At 44.0% G+C, this 19,971-nt stretch overlaps 1 protein-coding gene across 1 annotated transcript in view; it reads right to left on the bottom strand.

The window, feature by feature from the left end:
• NUP133 (nucleoporin 133) overlaps nt 1-19,971 on the bottom strand; it is a 508,027-nt gene that overhangs the window by 49,210 nt on the left and 438,846 nt on the right. The window contains exon 25 of the mRNA XM_018561308.1: nt 2,594-2,669. Coding sequence (XP_018416810.1) covers nt 2,594-2,669 — 76 coding nt within the window. The remainder of the gene's footprint in view (nt 1-2,593; nt 2,670-19,971) is intronic.

Genomic DNA, 19,971 nt, shown 5'->3' with positions numbered 1-19,971 from the left:
GCAAGGGACAGCCCCTTCCGCCTGCCGATGAATAGTCATGAGCCGGGAGGAAATGACAGAGCACAAGTGGGGGCCGCCATCTTCCATGAGGCTGCAGACACAGCCAGGGGCTCAAGTAACAGCCGCCTGCCGCACAGGCCGGTCAAAGCAAGCAACAGGGGCGCTCCTCCAGTGCCGCAGCACCCCTACTACAGGTCCCCCACATCCCTACACACAAGCCCCTCCCTAGGCCGCAAGGAGACCAGGGCCTAAAGTACTGGCCAAAGCAGCACATGGGAGAACTGCCCTACACCCAGACCCCCTGACCATCACAGGACCCATCCAGGGGAGAGAACCAGCAATTCAAAGACCCCATGCACCGCTCCAAGCCCAAAATACACACCACCATGGGAAAAGACTGCCCAGACCCCAGAGACCACCTCCACTCTTGAGGTGGGTGATGACCCCAGGGAACTCCACAGGAATGCAGAGCACAGCAGTCAAGGCATGCAGGAGGGCAGAAAAGTCACTGACCGCAGTCGAAGTGCCGCCAGCCTGTATGGAGTGCTGTGACTGGGAAGCTGAGACACCCCAGTCATATGCACACCATGGAGATGAACCCACAGGCTACTCTTTCAGAACAGAGTCATCGCAGCCGACCCACCCTGGAAGAGTCTGCATGTGCTCTTCGATCACACAGGGACGACTCCAAGGATCCAAAACCATCCAGCATGTCACCCTGTGAAGAGTTGCTTGAAGATCCAGCGAAAAAAAGGAGGAAAACGGAAAAGAATTCCAGAAAAAACATTCTTAGCACCTTACTCCTGACACTAGGCAAAACACTGGAGACTTGTCAGCAGATGGGGGGGTTGGGCAACCAGCAGAGGCCACCCCTAGGCTGTCTTTGTCTTTTGTTTTGTGCCTAGGGTCCTTCTCCTGCAAGTGGCGATATTACCCTACGGTACATGATCTACGGTCTGTTCCTGTGTCCTTCAATGAACGGAAGAGAAAATAGGTGAACATTAAGGGTTAGCAAGAGAGGGGGTGGTGATCAAATCATGTAGACGAGAGAATTACAGCTTAATATGACTCAATTTTTTAGACAAGTCAACAGTTCCAAATTCTACAAAAAAGGTCTTGAGTGTTTTTACCACTATGCGCCAATTCTTCAAAGCACATAACTTGGTAAACCATGCCTTCACAGAAGGTGCCTGCTTTAGTTTCTAAAACAGTGGAATAAGTGATTTAACTGAATTTGTGGGACCGTTTGTAGCGTCCCATTGGCTCATCTGTGCTATGAAATAGTAAGGTCCATGGATGAAAGTGAATTGGGACTCTCTGTATGGAGCTAATGATGTGATGGTCAACCAGTATTTTCTAATGATTAGGCAAGGCCACCATATATGGGCACTAATAACTATAGCTCCACAACCTCACCAGCAGAGCGCACAGAATTCAGGAAAAATGGAGTGTAATCTTACCAGAGTAAAATACCATCTAGAGGAGTTAAAATGAATTTCTGCAACGTGGGAGGAAGTGGAGGAAACATGTGCCAACTATAAGACCTTTGAGAGTCTGACAAAGTCATTCCCAGATCATCCTCCTAAACGGGTTAATATGTAGGCAAAGTTTGAGAACTCAGTTGGGATAGAGCTGTGTATAATAATGAAATACACCTAGTCGAAGTAGAGGCTTGTGAGAGTAACTCTTCCAGAGGGTAAACTTTTTGCATAGATCGAATTGGTTTAGGTAAGGCATGGAATAAGTGAGACAACTGCTTAAATCGCAATATTTTCATAATGGAGGGGCAAAGAGGACTCAGGGAGGTTAAAGGCTTCAGAGAACCCTGGTGAACTACATGATGCAAAAGCAGTGTGCCATCTTTAGAGCAAGTATGATAGTGGGAGTCTAAAAGGGGAGTTTAACACTATCCCTGCCAAGCCCTCGGGAACATTTTTCAATTCAGCTGGCCAAGCCATTTTTGCAATTTTCCCCATTGATTTTATTTTCAACTGCTGCGTTGCTAGTGTTTGTAAAAGACCCCCCAAACCATATATTTTCTGAAAGCGCAGGCCCAGTAGAATAAAAGGATGGTGATACTAAATTTGTAGGCCCTGCGATAATTGCGCAAATGTTTCTCAAATTAATATTAAACCGATAAAATTTACACAATTGATAGTAAAATATTTACTATCAAGCGGTTTATGAATGGGGAGAAGCCTCTATAGTGAGCACTACTCCGCATTCAAAAATTCATGAATGAACAGGAAGTGATGTAAATAACATCCTGTTCATTCATAACTTTGGACACATAGTACATAGTACACTGAGAACCAGGCGGTGCTGCCATGATATCACGGCGGCTCCGCCGGGATCTCAGCGTGTAAATGACAGTTCATCATCTCCTGGTTACCTAGTGACCAGGGGACGCTGAACTGTCATGAGAGCTTGTCGGAGCTGGCTTTGATATTACCGCTGGCTCCGACAAGCGGTCATTGTAATGACAGCTGGTCCCGTCCTGTCACTGCTAGCTCCGCCCAATAATTTTCTCCTTTTTCTATTCTGCTCGGTACCACAGAGGTTCCGAGTTATAGTATTTAGCTTCATATTTTATGGATATATTCCAGCAGGTCAAGAGCTTTCTTGAAATCATTTTCATTTGCCTTTTTGTTCTCCTCACAAATGTATAGCTGAAACATGAAAACAGAAGCATGCAGTATAAAGTTTTAGCTTTCAACTTTTGTAAATGATATGGAGAAATAGCTTGTAGTCTACATTCATTTGTGTCTTTTCTATTTGCCTAGTGTTTAGCTTAAAGAGATACTGTAAGTCTGGATTTTTTTAACAGGCTCAAGCATTGTGATGGGTGTAGGTAGTGCAGTGCAACTAGGAAAAGGAAAAAGTAGGTAATTAAGACTGCAACGTATTTCAGACAGGAAAGATCAAATGTACTAGCCTAATCATAGAAAAGCAATCTGTCTAATGTGCCTGTACATAACTATGCTTTAGGCTCAACTCACTAAGCTACAGGGCTTATGTTATGTGCCATAATATTCAATATTTTCAGCCATAAAAAAAGGGAGAATGGAGATTGAGGTGAACTAAAAAACAACAGGATTCATCTGAATGAAAAATTAAAGCCAGGAAAATGTAGGCTTTATTTGAAATTATCACGGAAGTGTACCTAGGACTAACTTTCCTCCGCCAGCACTTTATATTGCTATGACTAAAAAAAGCACCCACTCACACAATTGCAAGCTTTAGGCACTGTAAATATATGGTTAGATAACAATTAACATCAGATTACTATTTAATTCTTACCAAACATTTGTTTTTCCTTATTTTCAGATTACATGGTTTCTACAGCAAGAACTCATAGGAGCAATGTGGGCACTGACTTTGTTCAAAACTGCAATATCAGTTTTGCTACAATGCATCATGCGATCTCACATTACTCAAAAGCAACATTGCTGGTTAAGAACCTTCTTTACAAGCATGATGGTCTTCAGAGATGTCAACATTAACCAGCACTCATGATAAAAAGTCCAGATGGCGAAAGTCGTACAGCCTACGTGGCCAGTCATATAGGCACTTTGTGACGGGACGTACAGTGTATGTCTCCCGTCACGAGGGGGTTAATATCTAGGTAAAAAAGTATTTTACTGCAGCAGTAATTAACCCCTTCATGACTGAGCTTGTTTTTAGTTCAGCTGCAGATTTTCATTGTAATGGGTTAATTTTTATATTCATGATAATATAAAATGTTTTATTTAAATACAAAATGTTTAGGTGGCAAAGCAACGAAGTTGCAAGGACACCTATTGTTATTGTTCGTATTATTATTATTTTTTTAATTATTATTATTCTGCTGCTTTTTCAAATGACTGTTAGTCAAAAACTCATGAAACTTTGCACAATGGTAGAGCCCTGTGCTGCAGAGCTTATTACAACATAAAGGTCATAGGTTACATGATGTGGCAGCCATCTTGGTTTTTGCTTCCATTTTTGTGAACTATTCAGAAACCTGCTTCTCCAGAACCGCTAAAGCTACAGATGTACAACTTTCTGTGTGAGGTTATGCTTTGCTCTGTTATCTCATGTGTTCATTATAGCGCTATTGGTCACATGGTTTGGAAGCCATTTTGAATTGTGCAATATTCTGCAAACAACTTAAACTCTGAAACCATTTATCAGAATAACTCAATATGTTTAGGGCGACCTAATTTAAAATGGCCGTTGCAAGCCAATGGTATTTAGATAGTGTTATTATTATGGCCTTTTTTTCAAAAGCCTGTAATAAGTGCACTGTTACTCAAACTGATGCCAATTGGCCCAATGGCAATGCTCTATGCTGTGCATAATCTTTCGCAACATAAAAGTCATAGGTCACATTGCCTGGCAGCCATCTTGTTTTAGGTGATTATATTCAGCTCCATATTCAAACATTTGTTTCTCAGGAACTATTACAGCTAAAGATGTACAAATTGATGTGTAAGGTTATGCTGTTATCTGCACTCAGAACTGATCATTACAAGTCAATTGATCACGTTTCAGCGGCCATATTGAATTGTTCAAAATTCTACAAATATTCCTATTATTTTGATGCTCCTTTTTTCAAATGCTAATTATAACCACACTTATTTAAAAACTCATGAAATTTGGCACAATGGTAGAGAACTGTGCTGTGTTTAATCTTTGCCAACGTAAGGGTCATAGGTCGCATGCTCTGGTGGCCATGTTGGTTTTAGCAAACCTATTTCTGGCAATTTTTAAACATCTGTTTTTTCACAACCTCTAAATCTAAATATATACAAATTGCTATGTGAGGATATGCTGAGCTCTACAATCATATATGTTCATTACAAGTCATTTGATCACATGGTTGGGCAGCCATATTGGATTGTGCAATATTCTGCAAACAACTTCATCCCTGAAACCAAATATCAGAATTCAAAACTTTGCACATATGTCTAGGGCGACCTCTTCTACCACAGTTGTAAAAACAGGTCCGATCCCAAAATCAATATGGCCACCACAAGCCAATCACAAGTTTTTCCACTTACAAAGAAATTAAAGGTCTATAATTTTTATCATAGGTGTATTTTAAATGACAGAGACAGAATATAAATAAAAAACAACACATGATACAAATGTTATAAATTGAGTTGCAGTTCAGTGAGTAAAATAAGTATTTAATCGCCAAGCAAAACATGACTTTTTGGTGGAGAAAACCTTGTTGGCAAGCACAGAGGTAAGACATTTCTTGTAGTTGGTTACCAGGTTTGCACACATCTCAGGAGGGATTTTGGTCCACTCTTCTTTACACATCTTCCTTAAATCCTTAAAGTTTCTTGGCTGTTGCTTGGCAACTCGAAGTTTCAGCTCCCTCCATACATTTTCTATAGGATTAAGGTCTGGAGACTGACTAGGCCACTCCATGACCTTAGTGTGCTTCTTCTTGAGCCACTGCTTTGTTGCCTTGGCGGTATGTTTTAGGTCATTGTCATGCTGAAAAACCCATCCACGACCCATCTTCAGTGTTCTGGCTGAGGGAATGAAGTTCTCATCCAAGATTTTACAATAAATGGCCCCTCAATGCGGCAAAGTTGGCCTGTACCTTTAGCAGAGAAACAGCCCCAAAGCATAATGTTTCCACCTGCGTGCTTGCATGTAGGGATGGTGTGCTTAGGGTCATAGTCAGCATTTTTCTTCCTCCAAACATGGCGAGTCGAGTTTTTGCCAAAGAGCTCAATTTTGGTCTTATTTGACCGCAGCACTTTCTCCCAATCCTTCTCTGAATCATTTGGATGTTCATTGGCAAACTTCAGACAGGCCTTCTTGAGGAGGGGGACCTGCAGGATCTCAATCCATGGTGGTGTATTGTGTTACCAATGATTTGTTTGGCGACTGTGGTCCCAACTGCCTTGAGTATTCACAAGCTCCTCCCATGTAGTTCTGGGCTGATCCCTCACTTTTCTCATGATCCTCCTTACCCCCCATGAGGCGAAATCTTGCATGGAGCTCCAGATCGAGGACGATTGATGGTTATTTTGTATTCCGTCCATTTGCGAATAATCGCTCCAAAAGTTGTTTCCTTCTCACCAAGCTTCTTGCTGATAGTCTTGTAGCCCATTCCAGCCTTGTGCAGGTCTACAATCTTGTCCCTAACGTCCTTTGACAGCTCTTTGGTCTTGCCCATGGTGGTGAGCAGGGCTGGACTAACCATAGGGCAAACCAGGCACTTGCCCGGTGGGCCGGGCCAAACACAATCAACCTGATTGTGTTTGGGCCGGTCCGCTATGCCCGATGGCCTGCTCTGAGAGCTCCATTTATCATAGAGCACAGAGTGGCCACTCGGCCAGGCAGAACAGGAGATCTGCCCCGCCCCCATCACCAGCTGACATATGAGTCGGGAGAACTGTGCAGGACCCGCGCTGTCCTGTGAAAGATAACAGAACAGAGTCCAGGAGAAGTTGAGCTGACAAGGGGAGAAGAATCACTAGCAAAGTGAAGAGTTAGCAGAGCTCCACGACCCCATGCTGAACACACGGGGGGAATAGGCACAGGAGCCAAACTGAGGGGAGACACTGGCAGGGCCGCCGTCAGGGGGGTATGGCCGATAATCATATGAGGAGCCCGGGCCCCTTACATGCGTATCAGCTGTACAAGGGGCGTTACGGTAGAGGGAGGAGGTGGAGGCGGCTGGGCCACAGCAGAATCGGACTGGCGGCAGAGGAGGCCGGGTCCCAGGTGGGCTCTGTGGAGTCTCATGTGTGTCCTAAAACCAGTGCATTACTAATCCCCGAGTCCAGCGCGGTACTAATCCCTGAGTGTTACTAATCCCCGAGTCCAGCGCATTCCTAATTCCTGAGTCCAGCATGTTACTAATCCCCGAGTCCAGTGCGTTACTAATCCCTGAGTCCAGCGCATCACTAATCCCAGAGTCCAGTGCGTTACTAAGCCCTGAGTGTTACTAATCACTGAGCCCAGCGCATTACTAATCCGAGTCCAGTGTGATACTAAGCCCCGAGTCCGGCGCGTTACTAAGACCCGAGTCTTACCAATCCCTGAGTCCAGTGCCTTACTAATCCCTGAATCCAGTGCATTACTAATCCAGGAGTCCAGCGCATTACTAAACCCTGAGTGCGTTACTAAGCCCTGAGTCGAGTGCGTTCTTAAGCCCCGAGCCCAGTGTGTTACTAATCTCTGCGTCCAGCGCATTACTAATCCCCGAGTCCAGTGCGTTACTAAGCCCTGAGTGTTACTAATCCCTGAGTCCAGCGCATTACTAATCCGAGTCCAGTGTGATACTAAGCCCTGAGTCCAGCGCGTTACTAAGACCCGAGTCCAGCGCGTTACCAATCCCTGAGTCCAGCGCGTTACTAATCCCCGAGTCCAGTGCCTTATTAATCCCTGAATCCAGTGCGTTACTAATCCCTGAATCCAGTGCATTACTAATCCCGGAGTCCAGCGCATGACTAATTCCTGAGTGCGTTACTAAGCCCTGAGTCCAGTGCGTTACTAAGCCCCGAGCCCAGTGCGTTACTAAGCACAGAGTGTTACCAGTCCCTGAGTTTGACGTGTTACCAGTCCCAGAGTCTGCATTTGAGTGTAAGCTCCTCTGTACAGAGACTGATGTGACTGGCTCAGTCTTCTCAGTACAGCACTGTGGTATATGTCATAGCCAGGGGCAGACTGGCCATAGGGCATACCGGGCACTTTCCTGGTGGGCTGGGACGAACACGATCAGCCTGATTGTGTTAGACTCCGCCTGGCCCGCTATACCTGATGGCCTGCTCAGAGCAGTGCCAGCACTTTCAGGAGGCTGCATAGCCAGCCGCCTGAGAGCACCGGGTGGGGCGGAGGGTGTGCGGCCGGGCTTGAAAAGGGAGCCTGAGAGTGTAGTGTATCCAGGGGTGCTATGGAGCCCGGGGTGCAGAGGGACCCGTCCAGGACCAGGAAAAGGGGTCCCTTCAGGGGCAGACTTGGCTGGGGGGGGCGCTATAGTGTTCCCCAGGCGGCACGGAGGCGCTGGGGCTCTCAAGCTTGTGGCCACTGCAGGGTTGTTTCCTCCCGCTGTGTACAATGCGGGAGCTCTAGGAGGCGGGGCATCATGCTAGTTCCTGGACTAAGTAGGCTGTTGCAGTGTGTGACTGGTACCTGGGTATATTGTGGGGGGGGGCACGTGGGTAGTCACTATCTCTCTCCCTCCTCAGAGCCAGTATGGAACAAGAGGAACCAGTAGGAGTTTTTTTATTGCCCTGAATGATCCCTCTCTCTCTGCATAGCAGAGCCCTGAGTCCATTGCGTCGCAGAGCCCTGAGTCTATTGCGTCATTTCGGCACAGAGCCCCGAGTCTATTGCGTCATTTCGGCACAGAGCCCCGAGTCTATTGCGCCATTTTGGTGCAGAGCCCTGAGTCCATTGCGCCATTTCTGCGCAGAGCCCTGAGTCCATTGCGCCATTTCGTCGCACAGCCCTGAGACCATTGTGCCACAGAGTGCTGAGTCCATCGTGCTATTATGTTGCGTTGGCAAGTCCTGGGTCCAGTTCTGAGGGTTAGTAACATTATACTGCAAATCAGTGAAATTAATACCCATTGTAATTAGGAATGGACTCCGATACCAGTATTGGTATCGGTGCAGATACTGGGCATTTTCATGAGTAGCTGCACTTGTGAAAATGCCCCAATACCAAAAACCGACACCAGCGCTTTAAAGTTTCAAACTGAAGTGGCTGTCTCGCTTGCTGGGGAACTCGCAGCAGCCTTCTTGGGAACCACACAGTGCCTGTTTACCGTGCTTCTTCTAGCCCACACATCTTCCCTCTCCTGAGATCCTCCGTCCGAGAAGTCAGGCCGGCACCCCAGAGCAGAAGCACAAATTCATATACTATTATTCTGCATTGCTGTATAATGTATTGATGGGATTTGAAGTCCTCTACAGCCGGTACCATTATGCATTACTGTATAATGTATTGCTTGGATTTATAGTCCTTTATAGCTGATGGTTTTCTGCAATGCAGTATAATGTATTGCTGGGATTTGTAGTCCCACTACAGCTTGGAGTCAGTGGCAGTGGTAAAATTAAGTTGCAGTTACCATGCTACACCACTGTCCTAAAATAGTGTGTAATACACTACACATCTGTGTAAAAGACAGGTATATAGTGTATTACACAAGTATGCAGTGTATTACACAGGTATGCAGTGCATTACTGGAGTCAGTGGCAGTGGTAAAATTAAGTTGCAGTTACCATGCTACACCACTGTCCTAAAATAGTGTGTAATACACTACACATCTGTGTAAAAGACAGGTATATAGTGTATTACACAAGTATGCAGTGTATTACACAGGTATGCAGTGCATTACACAGGTATGCAGTACATTATACAGGTATGCAGTACATTATACAGGTATGCAGTACATTATACAGGTATGCAGTGCATTACACAGGTGTTGTTTTGGTCCGCCTATGTATGGAATTGGTGGTATTGTACCGACGTTGCTGGAGAACTCACCTGTACATGGTGCCCGGGCTGCAGAGGACTTCTGGGAAGGCATAGATCCGTTGAGGATATCACAAGATTTCTCAGTAGCAAGCTTCCTATTTAGTTGCAAGCTTGTGTGTCAACTGTATCCCTCCTGTACTTACCAGCAACTGGCCCTGCCACGCGATTGTGCTTCAGTGTTTGGCCCCACCCCTTGATTGCACCTCCATGTTTGGCCCCACCCCTGGGCTGCTCAGTCTAAAATGCCTGGGCTTATTATTTGTATCCAGTGCGTTACTAATCCCTGAATCCAGTGCATTACTAATCCCGGAGTCCAGCGCATGACTAATTCCTGAGTGCGTTACTAAGCCCTGAGTCCAGTGCGTTACTAAGCCCCGAGCCCAGTGCGTTACTAAGCACAGAGTGTTACCAGTCCCTGAGTTTGACGTGTTACCAGTCCCAGAGTCTGCATTTGAGTGTAAGCTCCTCTGTACAGAGACTGATGTGACTGGCTCAGTCTTCTCAGTACAGCACTGTGGTATATGTCATAGCCAGGGGCAGACTGGCCATAGGGCATACCGGGCACTTTCCTGGTGGGCTGGGACGAACACGATCAGCCTGATTGTGTTAGACTCCGCCTGGCCCGCTATACCTGATGGCCTGCTCAGAGCAGTGCCAGCACTTTCAGGAGGCTGCATAGCCAGCCGCCTGAGAGCACCGGGTGGGGCGGAGGGTGTGCGGCCGGGCTTGAAAAGGGAGCCTGAGAGTGTAGTGTATCCAGGGGTGCTATGGAGCCCGGGGTGCAGAGGGACCCGTCCAGGACCAGGAAAAGGGGTCCCTTCAGGGGCAGACTTGGCTGGGGGGGGCGCTATAGTGTTCCCCAGGCGGCACGGAGGCGCTGGGGCTCTCAAGCTTGTGGCCACTGCAGGGTTGTTTCCTCCCGCTGTGTACAATGCGGGAGCTCTAGGAGGCGGGGCATCATGCTAGTTCCTGGACTAAGTAGGCTGTTGCAGTGTGTGACTGGTACCTGGGTATATTGTGGGGGGGGGCACGTGGGTAGTCACTATCTCTCTCCCTCCTCAGAGCCAGTATGGAACAAGAGGAACCAGTAGGAGTTTTTTTATTGCCCTGAATGATCCCTCTCTCTCTGCATAGCAGAGCCCTGAGTCCATTGCGTCGCAGAGCCCTGAGTCTATTGCGTCATTTCGGCACAGAGCCCCGAGTCTATTGCGTCATTTCGGCACAGAGCCCCGAGTCTATTGCGCCATTTTGGTGCAGAGCCCTGAGTCCATTGCGCCATTTCTGCGCAGAGCCCTGAGTCCATTGCGCCATTTCGTCGCACAGCCCTGAGACCATTGTGCCACAGAGTGCTGAGTCCATCGTGCTATTATGTTGCGTTGGCAAGTCCTGGGTCCAGTTCTGAGGGTTAGTAACATTATACTGCAAATCAGTGAAATTAATACCCATTGTAATTAGGAATGGACTCCGATACCAGTATTGGTATCGGTGCAGATACTGGGCATTTTCATGAGTAGCTGCACTTGTGAAAATGCCCCAATACCAAAAACCGACACCAGCGCTTTAAAGTTTCAAACTGAAGTGGCTGTCTCGCTTGCTGGGGAACTCGCAGCAGCCTTCTTGGGAACCACACAGTGCCTGTTTACCGTGCTTCTTCTAGCCCACACATCTTCCCTCTCCTGAGATCCTCCGTCCGAGAAGTCAGGCCGGCACCCCAGAGCAGAAGCACAAATTCATATACTATTATTCTGCATTGCTGTATAATGTATTGATGGGATTTGAAGTCCTCTACAGCCGGTACCATTATGCATTACTGTATAATGTATTGCTTGGATTTATAGTCCTTTATAGCTGATGGTTTTCTGCAATGCAGTATAATGTATTGCTGGGATTTGTAGTCCCACTACAGCTTGGAGTCAGTGGCAGTGGTAAAATTAAGTTGCAGTTACCATGCTACACCACTGTCCTAAAATAGTGTGTAATACACTACACATCTGTGTAAAAGACAGGTATATAGTGTATTACACAAGTATGCAGTGTATTACACAGGTATGCAGTGCATTACACAGGTATGCAGTACATTATACAGGTATGCAGTACATTATACAGGTATGCAGTACATTATACAGGTATGCAGTGCATTACACAGGTGTTGTTTTGGTCCGCCTATGTATGGAATTGGTGGTATTGTACCGACGTTGCTGGAGAACTCACCTGTACATGGTGCACGGGCTGCAGAGGACTTCTGGGAAGGCATAGATCCGTTGAGGATATCACAAGATTTCTCAGTAGCAAGCTTCCTATTTAGTTGCAAGCTTGTGTGTCAACTGTATCCCTCCTGTACTTACCAGCAACTGGCCCTGCCACGCGATTGTGCTTCAGTGTTTGGCCCCACCCCTTGATTGCACCTCCATGTTTGGCCCCACCCCTGGGCTGCTCAGTCTAAAATGCCTGGGCTTATTATTTGTCCCAGTCCGGCCCTGGTGGTGAGGTTTTAATGGAAGAAAGATTCTGTGGACAGGTGTCTTTTATATACCTAACAAGTCGTCGTTAGGAGAACCTTCTTAAATTGACAGGACTAATCTGTGTACCACATAGCCAGTCTGTGGGAGCCAGAATTATTGTTGGTTGGTAGTGGATCAAATACTTATTGTAGTCACTGAACTGCAACTCAATTTATAACATTTGTATCATGTGTTTTTTTTCTGGATTTTTGGTTGATATTCTGTCTCTATCATTTAAAATACACCTATGATAAAAAAATTATAGACCTTTAATTTCTTTGTAAGTGGGCAAACTTACAAAATCTGCAGGGGATCAAATAATTATTTCCCTCACTGTATGTGCGTTTGTACTTTTGTATGCACACCCTAATGCAATAGGCTGTGCACACCAATGTATTTGGAGTAAGGAACATAGTAACATGGTAGGTAATGCTAAATAAAGACATAGGTCCATCAAGGTGTGTGTGTGTCTAGTCTAGTAGTTCCCATATCCTTGTATATTTAATGACTCAAGAAGCTCATCTAAAAGTCTCTTGAATTTATCTATGCTATCCGCAGACACTACTGACTGTGGTAGGGAATTTTTACTACTCACACAGTAAAAAAAAAACAAAAAAAAAACACCCTCGCAAAGTCAGAGTAAACTGCCTTTCTTCTTACCTCTTGTTATGCCCTTGTATCACCAATAGATTTCTCGCTATAAACATCTTGTTCCCAATATTGTGGTCCCCATTAATGATTTTGAAAATGTCATTTAGGATCCCTCTCAAGCACCTCATTTCTAAGGAGAACAAGTTTAATTTCTTGAGGTGAACTTCATAGCTCAAGCCTTCCATTCCTTTTATTAATATTTTAGCCCTTTTTTGAACTCTCTCAAGTTCAAGAAAGTCTTTCTTGAGGGTTGGTGACCAAAACTGAACTACATACTCAAGGTGAGGCTGAACCAGTGATTTAGAAAGTGGTAAAATTATGTTTTTTATCCCTTGCCAAAATCCCTATTTTGATGCAGGATAGTATCCTGTTTGCTTTGCTGGCCGCTGCTTGGCATTGCATGCTACTGTTGAGTTTGTGATCTATGAGAAACCCCAGGTCTTTCTTCATTTTCGACTTCCCCAATGGAGCACCCTTTAAGTAGTACTTAGCACACACGTTCCCTGCTCCCATGTGCATAACCTTAAATTTTTCAATATTAAATCGCATTTGCCATTTTGCAGCCCAGGCCTCAATTTGATCTAGGTCCTGTTCAAGTGAATCTATATCATCTTGAGAACTTACCGCCATACACAGTTTAGAATAATCTGCAAACACAGAGACAGAACTATTTATTTCAATCTCTATGCCGTTTATGAAAAAGATAAACAGGATTAGTCCCAGGACTGAACCCTAGGGCATCCCACTCATGTTTGCCCAATAAGAAATTAACCATTCATTACTACCCTCTGGAATCATTTGCACAGGCAGTTTTCCACCCATGTACATACACATTCATTGAAACCCATAGACCTTAGTTTATGAATTGATTAAACATTTGTGGGGTACTGCATCAAATGCTTTCGCAAAGTCATGATACACCACATCTACTGGTATTGCTTTGTCTACAATACAACTCACTTCCTCGTAGGACTGTCAATAGATTGGTCTGACAAGAATTGTCCTTCATGAAGCCATGTTGATTGCTACTTATTATACCATTTTCATAGGCAAATTACTGCATATAGTCCCTTATTATTCCTTCAAATATTGTATTATTGAAGTTAGGCTGACTGGCCTATAGTTATCAGGTGTACTTTGTTTCCCCTTTTTGTATATTGGTACCACATTTGCTTTCAGCCAATCAGCTGCCTGATATTAAAGTGTCCATAAAGATTGTGAACAGTGGTCTGGTCATGATCTGGCTAAGTTCCCTGAGCACCTGCGGATGTAACCCATTCAGTCCTGGAGATGTTTACATTTAATCTATCCAGACTCTTAACTCTGATCTCTGACATCCACTGAGATACAGTAAGTCTGATGTTACCAGAGCTGCTGCCTTGTTCATTAACTCTGCCTGTCTCTTATGTAAAGACAGAGTTAAAGAATGTGTTTAACACACAGCTTTCTCCCTGTTACTAGTAGCCAGCTTCTGTGTTGCGATATATGAGAATTTTAATGGATGATTTCAGACACACACAGATTTGCGAAAGAGACGTAGGTTCTGTTTGTTTATTGACAGAGAGCTAGTTTCTCACAATGGACGGTGCCTTCTAAACAGACCAGACTGGTTTTTGGACAATGGTGTGGCTGCCCTGTATTGTTTCCCCATTATTCATATCACAATGGGATGGTGTTATGGGGAAGCCTTGTGTGAACAGTCACACCTAGGTTGGTCAAGACTCAAATCAAATACTACTGATGGCAATTCTTGATGCTTTGCTGCCACCTAGAGGTGGGAAAGTAAAATGCATGGCATTTCACTTTTATAAAAGTTTTAAGGGGCAACACCCACATTTAGTCCCAAGTAGTGTCACATAGCAGGTATCTCAGCTTATTAAAAGTTAGCCCTTATTAAAATTAAGTGTTCTTGTTGTGCCAACTTGTCTATGTTTCCTGTAGTTCACTGTGAACTATATAATTCTATGATCACTGTTCCCCAGATTATCCCCAAATTACCACATCAGTAATCAGCTCTGTGTTGTTTGTAATTAATAAATCCAACAGAACATATTTTCTAGTTGGGGTTTTGACCATTTGTCCCACAAAATTATCACACCACGTGTTCAAGAAGTGACAGGCCTTAAGTGTGCGGTTTCATCTGCCCAATCAATATCAGGAAAGTTGAAGTACCCCATAATTATGACATTGCCTTGCATCCCACGTTTTTTATATCTATGTAAATAGTTAAATCTCCTCCTCCTCCCTTATATTTGGGGGCCTGTAGCATATTCCTTCTAATAAATTACCATTTTCACAGTAGCTACTCACTATTGTAAGAACTGCTTCACATGCCAGCAATACAATGCAGGGTAACCTATTAAACCTCAAACTGCTGCATCCACCATGTCCTTGGGGGTTCTTTCATAAATGTGCAAATGGATTTTATTGAGATGCCGAGACAAGCACATTACTGTAGTGTTAAAATGGTGGGTGTATCTATATATATGTGCATTGTGAAAATTGGATCTTCAGGAAATATCCAGGTAACCTAATTTCTTTTCCATAGAGTAGCATTTAATCCCAAAACAGATAAATAGAAACAGTCCGACAGAGTAATAATCAAAATAAAATATCTAGATCTATGATGACAAAGGTTCCATAAGGACCCACTCCATAGAACCCACAGCATATATTTCCAATCTATATATACAACTATGCGTTTTTCTTCATGACTCTGATTCCCCCCCAGCCACTTAAGGCTCTGAATTCATATACAGTTTAGTGCCATTCACTAACAGTGAAAGGATTTCCAATTGGCTGGTCTAATTACCCCTTTGATGCTAGTTAACTAAACGGGTTTTGAAAAACGTTCGCACAGCTGTTCCATTGTGTACAATCAACACCCTGAAAACAGTATGGTCAACTGGTCAAGAAACTTACACAATAAAAACCTAGTTAGCATAGATGTGTTAAATAACATCAGCCAAAATAATTTCCTTCAATACATAAGCATACACCCTAAATATACCCCTAATATATCTATTTCAATCATAATTTACAACAATTACCAATATATTTTGGTTGTATTGTGCACTCTGATTGTATAGAAGGATACGCTTGCACCCATGCAGATGCTAAAACAGTGGCAAAAAAACTTTTACAGGAATACATTCCTAGGTAAGGATTTCCCCACTCCTTTTTTCTGAAAGTGGTAATCGCTTTACAGGACAGATAGTTCAGAATGTATCTAAAGCATTACGTTTAACCTATCACCTTCATTGCTCTCATCATCCTCAAAGTGCGGGTGCAATAGAAAGGGCAAATGGGACTCTAAAAAAACAAAATTGCAAAAATCTGCTCTGAAATCAGATTAAATGGCCAGATGCTCTTTTCCCAGCTCTCATGTCTATAAGGAGCATCCCTGCTACAACAAGAAAACATAAATTATCCTCCTAAAAAATATTGATGCATAAACCAATGACTACAGGAATTTCTGCAGAATTGTTAGTGTTGCATCATGCGATACAGGATGATCCATACCAAAATATGTTGTGTCACTAACAAAATTACCCCAGTCTCTTTACCCCCAGGTTAAAGTTGCACAGCCAACAGAGAACAAAGAAAAGGTGCACCACTTGGAACCTGTGGACTGGGTGATAAAGATTTTCCAAGAAAGAACTGCTTAACACCAAGGTGGAAGGGCCCCCAACAGATCCTGCTCTGCACCAATACAGCTGGTAAAATCAACAACAATGCATCGTGGATTCACGTGACACATCGCAAGCTGGTTCCACCTCCTTAGTAATGTTCTAATTATGATTGTACATTTTTTTACATTTAATATCTGTAATGGAGCTGAAAAAGAAAGGAGGGATATGCTCAGTTTTAAATTAACAATGCTGTATTTATGTGCTAGATGTCACAAGTCAGGTGCATTTTTCAGTACATAAGGTGGTAAAGGAATTGCAAGATTCTAGGGTTATTCCACACAAGGGTTGGGATTTTGGACTAAGCCGCTGGTTCAGCACCATTGGGTCAGGATTTCTACATGGACTGATGCTGATGGTGACTGGATGCTTAATCGTGTTCTTTCTCTTCCACCTCCTTAGGTCACTCCTCGCTCGATGCCTTACTCCCTCTCCCAACATGATACAACAAGAAAATAAATGTTGTTGAACTTCAAACCTTATACAATGGCTTGTGAAGTTTTGAATCTGACAATATGGATGAAGAATTTGCAAGGCTGAATGTGATTCTCCAAGATTGAGCACTAAAAGTCTGATTTTCTTATACCTGGTTGTACTTTCTCTGCTGCGCTACGAAGTACAAAAGAGGGGACTGGGAGTCAAGTAAAGAGCAATCTTGCACTCACTCTTGTTTTGGATTTTATTATCCTATGCCTGCATTCATATTGCTTCAAGATTCACCATCCTTTACCTATGAAGTTTTGAACTATTCCAATCAGTGGTGCACCGGAATGACATTTTAAAACTGAAACAAAACAAAAAATGTCAGGCCAAAACCTTAAATAATTTTTTTTTCTAACCCTTTAGATGTAGAACACTTCCCATTCATAATTGGGGACACATGAAACATACTATGACCTCAAATATTTACAAACATTCAGCGATCAGCTGTTCGCTGACTGCTTGTACCCGCACTCCATCCTGACTCGCTGTCACATGAGGCTAAGCCAGTGGTGCAGGGAGAACTCTGTCAATTTTGACAGCTGACTCCTCCCCCCATACTGCTAGTTCAGCCACCCGCGACAGCTGTCTCCGCCCCCACACCACTCTCCATCCTGATTTGTCATAGGAGGCCGAGCTGGGTCGGTTCGTGAGGAGAACTCGGCCTCCTGTCACAGGTGTACCCGTTCTCCATCCTGACTTGCTGTCACAGGAGGCTAAGCCAGCGGTGCAGGAAGGAGAACTCTGCCTTTTTTGACAGCTGACTCCACCCCCCCTGCTAGTTCAGCCACCTGTGACTGCTGTCTCCGCCCCCACACCGCTCTCCATCCTGATTTGTCACAAAAGATAAAGGGGGCGGTGCTGGAGGAGAGCCTGGCCTCTTCTGACACGCTGTCCGCTCACAGAGCTCTCCTCCTCTGCCGGTTTCCTGACTGTCTCTCTCCTCCCCACTGGACACTGCGTTGTGTCAGAGGGGACACAGAGGCGCGCCCACTGGGGAAGAGAGAAACTAGTAATGAACCGCAATTTTGTCCGAAAGATGGTACTTGCGCCATTATGCCCAAAGTGCCATTTTCGAACAATATGTTTTGCCGGCTGAAATTTCTACATTCCAGTAAGGTGTCCTTGGGGATGGGTTTTGAGTGAGGCCTTAGGGTATGGTGGAAGTGTGGAATGCGTGTTATCACTCTTGTCTCTTATTTGCACCTGTTCACTGAGTACTTTGCCCAAGGCAATGCATGTCTATGGTCAATGTTTCCTGTTTTACTGCTTCTAATTCACTCCCTTGTAATCTCTCGCCTCAACTATTTTAACTCTCTCCTTGTTGGCCTAACCCCTGTTCAGTCTGTCATAAATGCTGCTGCCAGACTCATCCGCCTTACCAACCTTTCAGTGTCCACCACCCCTCCCTGCCAATCTCTCCACTGTCTCACACTTGTCCAACAAATAAAATTGAAAATATTAACAACATCCACAGCCATCTACAACTACGCCCCAAATTACATCACCAACCTCATTTTAAAATATCACCGTAATTTCTGTTCCTGGCAGGACCTCCTTCTCTCCAGCTATCTCGTTAACTCCTCCCATGCTCGCCTCCAGGACTTAACCAGAGCCAATACCATCCACTGGAATGCCCTACCACAATCTGTCTTCTCATCTCATATTCTGTCCACCTTTATGCGATCCTTGAAAACTCATCCTTTCAGGGAAGCCTATACCACCTCAACATAATACCTGTCATTTTACCAATTCCATTTGCTTATTCCACACAATAATTACCTTTTGTATCACTTAAACCTCCTACTAGATTGTAAGCTCTCACGAGCAGGGCCCTCCTAACCCTCCTGTATTTAAATTGTAATGTAACTGTACTGTCTCCCTCCATTTTGTAAAGTGGTGCAAAAACTGGTGCAGTATAAATACTGTATAATAATAATATTTCTCCTGCTTCAGGGGTTTGTTCGTAAAAATCTGGAAATGTACAAATCAGTAACATAACCCCTTAGATAAGGACTCTCAATAGAGCTCAACTATATACTGTCTGAGATTAGGGTGTACCACTCTAACTGGCTGTCCAATAAGACAGGAGAAGCTGGCCATTCCATTCTCAACTAATTTGACAGACATGTTTTTGACCAGAACTTTAAAAAATGAATAACTGTGCTGAGTTACAAGTTTGAAATGCAAATGTATGATTAGTAGTTCTAGCTGTCAGTTCTGTACCTATAGAGAGCAAATACTTAAGCTTTATGCTTAGCAAAACTGGTACTGAAACAAAGAAACTCAAATTAGGAATAACCAAACTTTTGCCGTTGTTTCTAATAACTGTGGAGAGCACGGTATGCAAGTAAAAGTTATTAAATTTTTCCATAACTGGAGTCTGGGTATCAGGCACTAGGCACGAATGTCACACCTTAGTCTGTACAGATTGCAATCATTGAGTCAGCTAGCCTGTTTGAAGCAAGTATTGGCTATCAACACCCTGTTGTGAAGAAATCCTAATTAAGAACTTTTTGTATAGTGGTTTTAGACTATACAATAGAGCTGGACAACCTGCACAGGCTTATATGCTGGCACATTTTTTAACAAAACCCTTGCTGGGCTTGGAGGCCTAGAAAGACTTGGTCTGGGTTGAGACCTCTGTTTTGAGGAAGAACCTTGGAGGATTTGGACCTTTTCTCCTGCAAGAAAAAGGCGGAAGACTTTCTTATTAGAGGACTTTAGCTTCTTATCTAGAGAAGGAGTATTCTTTTCTCGTTTTCAATGATTTTTTAAATTAACATTAACAGTCGCAGTACATACAATATCAATCACAGTGGTGATCACCGAAATACAATAAAAAATATAACAGAGCAGCTATGTGAGAGATGATTAACCCAGTCACAGTACAGCATCCAGAGTACACACAAAGTAATGGAGATAATTCCCCCAGGGCACTTCTGACTAATGGTGGGATATTCCATAGTAAAACAAAAAAAAAAAATGCTGCGTTGAGAGTCTGGCTATACAACTGGGACAACAGCAGTATGCACTAGGAAAAAGTCAGATGGCTAGACTAAAGAAAAGAACAACTGGTGATATTAAAGAGGAAAGCAAGCATATAGGTGAGCAGAAAAGAACAGGTCAAAGAAACAAGCAGAGAGAAGAAAATAAAAATG

The sequence above is a fragment of the Nanorana parkeri genome, unplaced genomic scaffold (assembly GCF_000935625.1).
Source record: "Nanorana parkeri isolate BGI_ZX_2015 unplaced genomic scaffold, ASM93562v1 scaffold515, whole genome shotgun sequence".
NCBI lineage: Eukaryota > Metazoa > Chordata > Amphibia > Anura > Dicroglossidae > Nanorana > Nanorana parkeri.
This window is presented reverse-complemented; position numbering and strand designations above follow the sequence as displayed.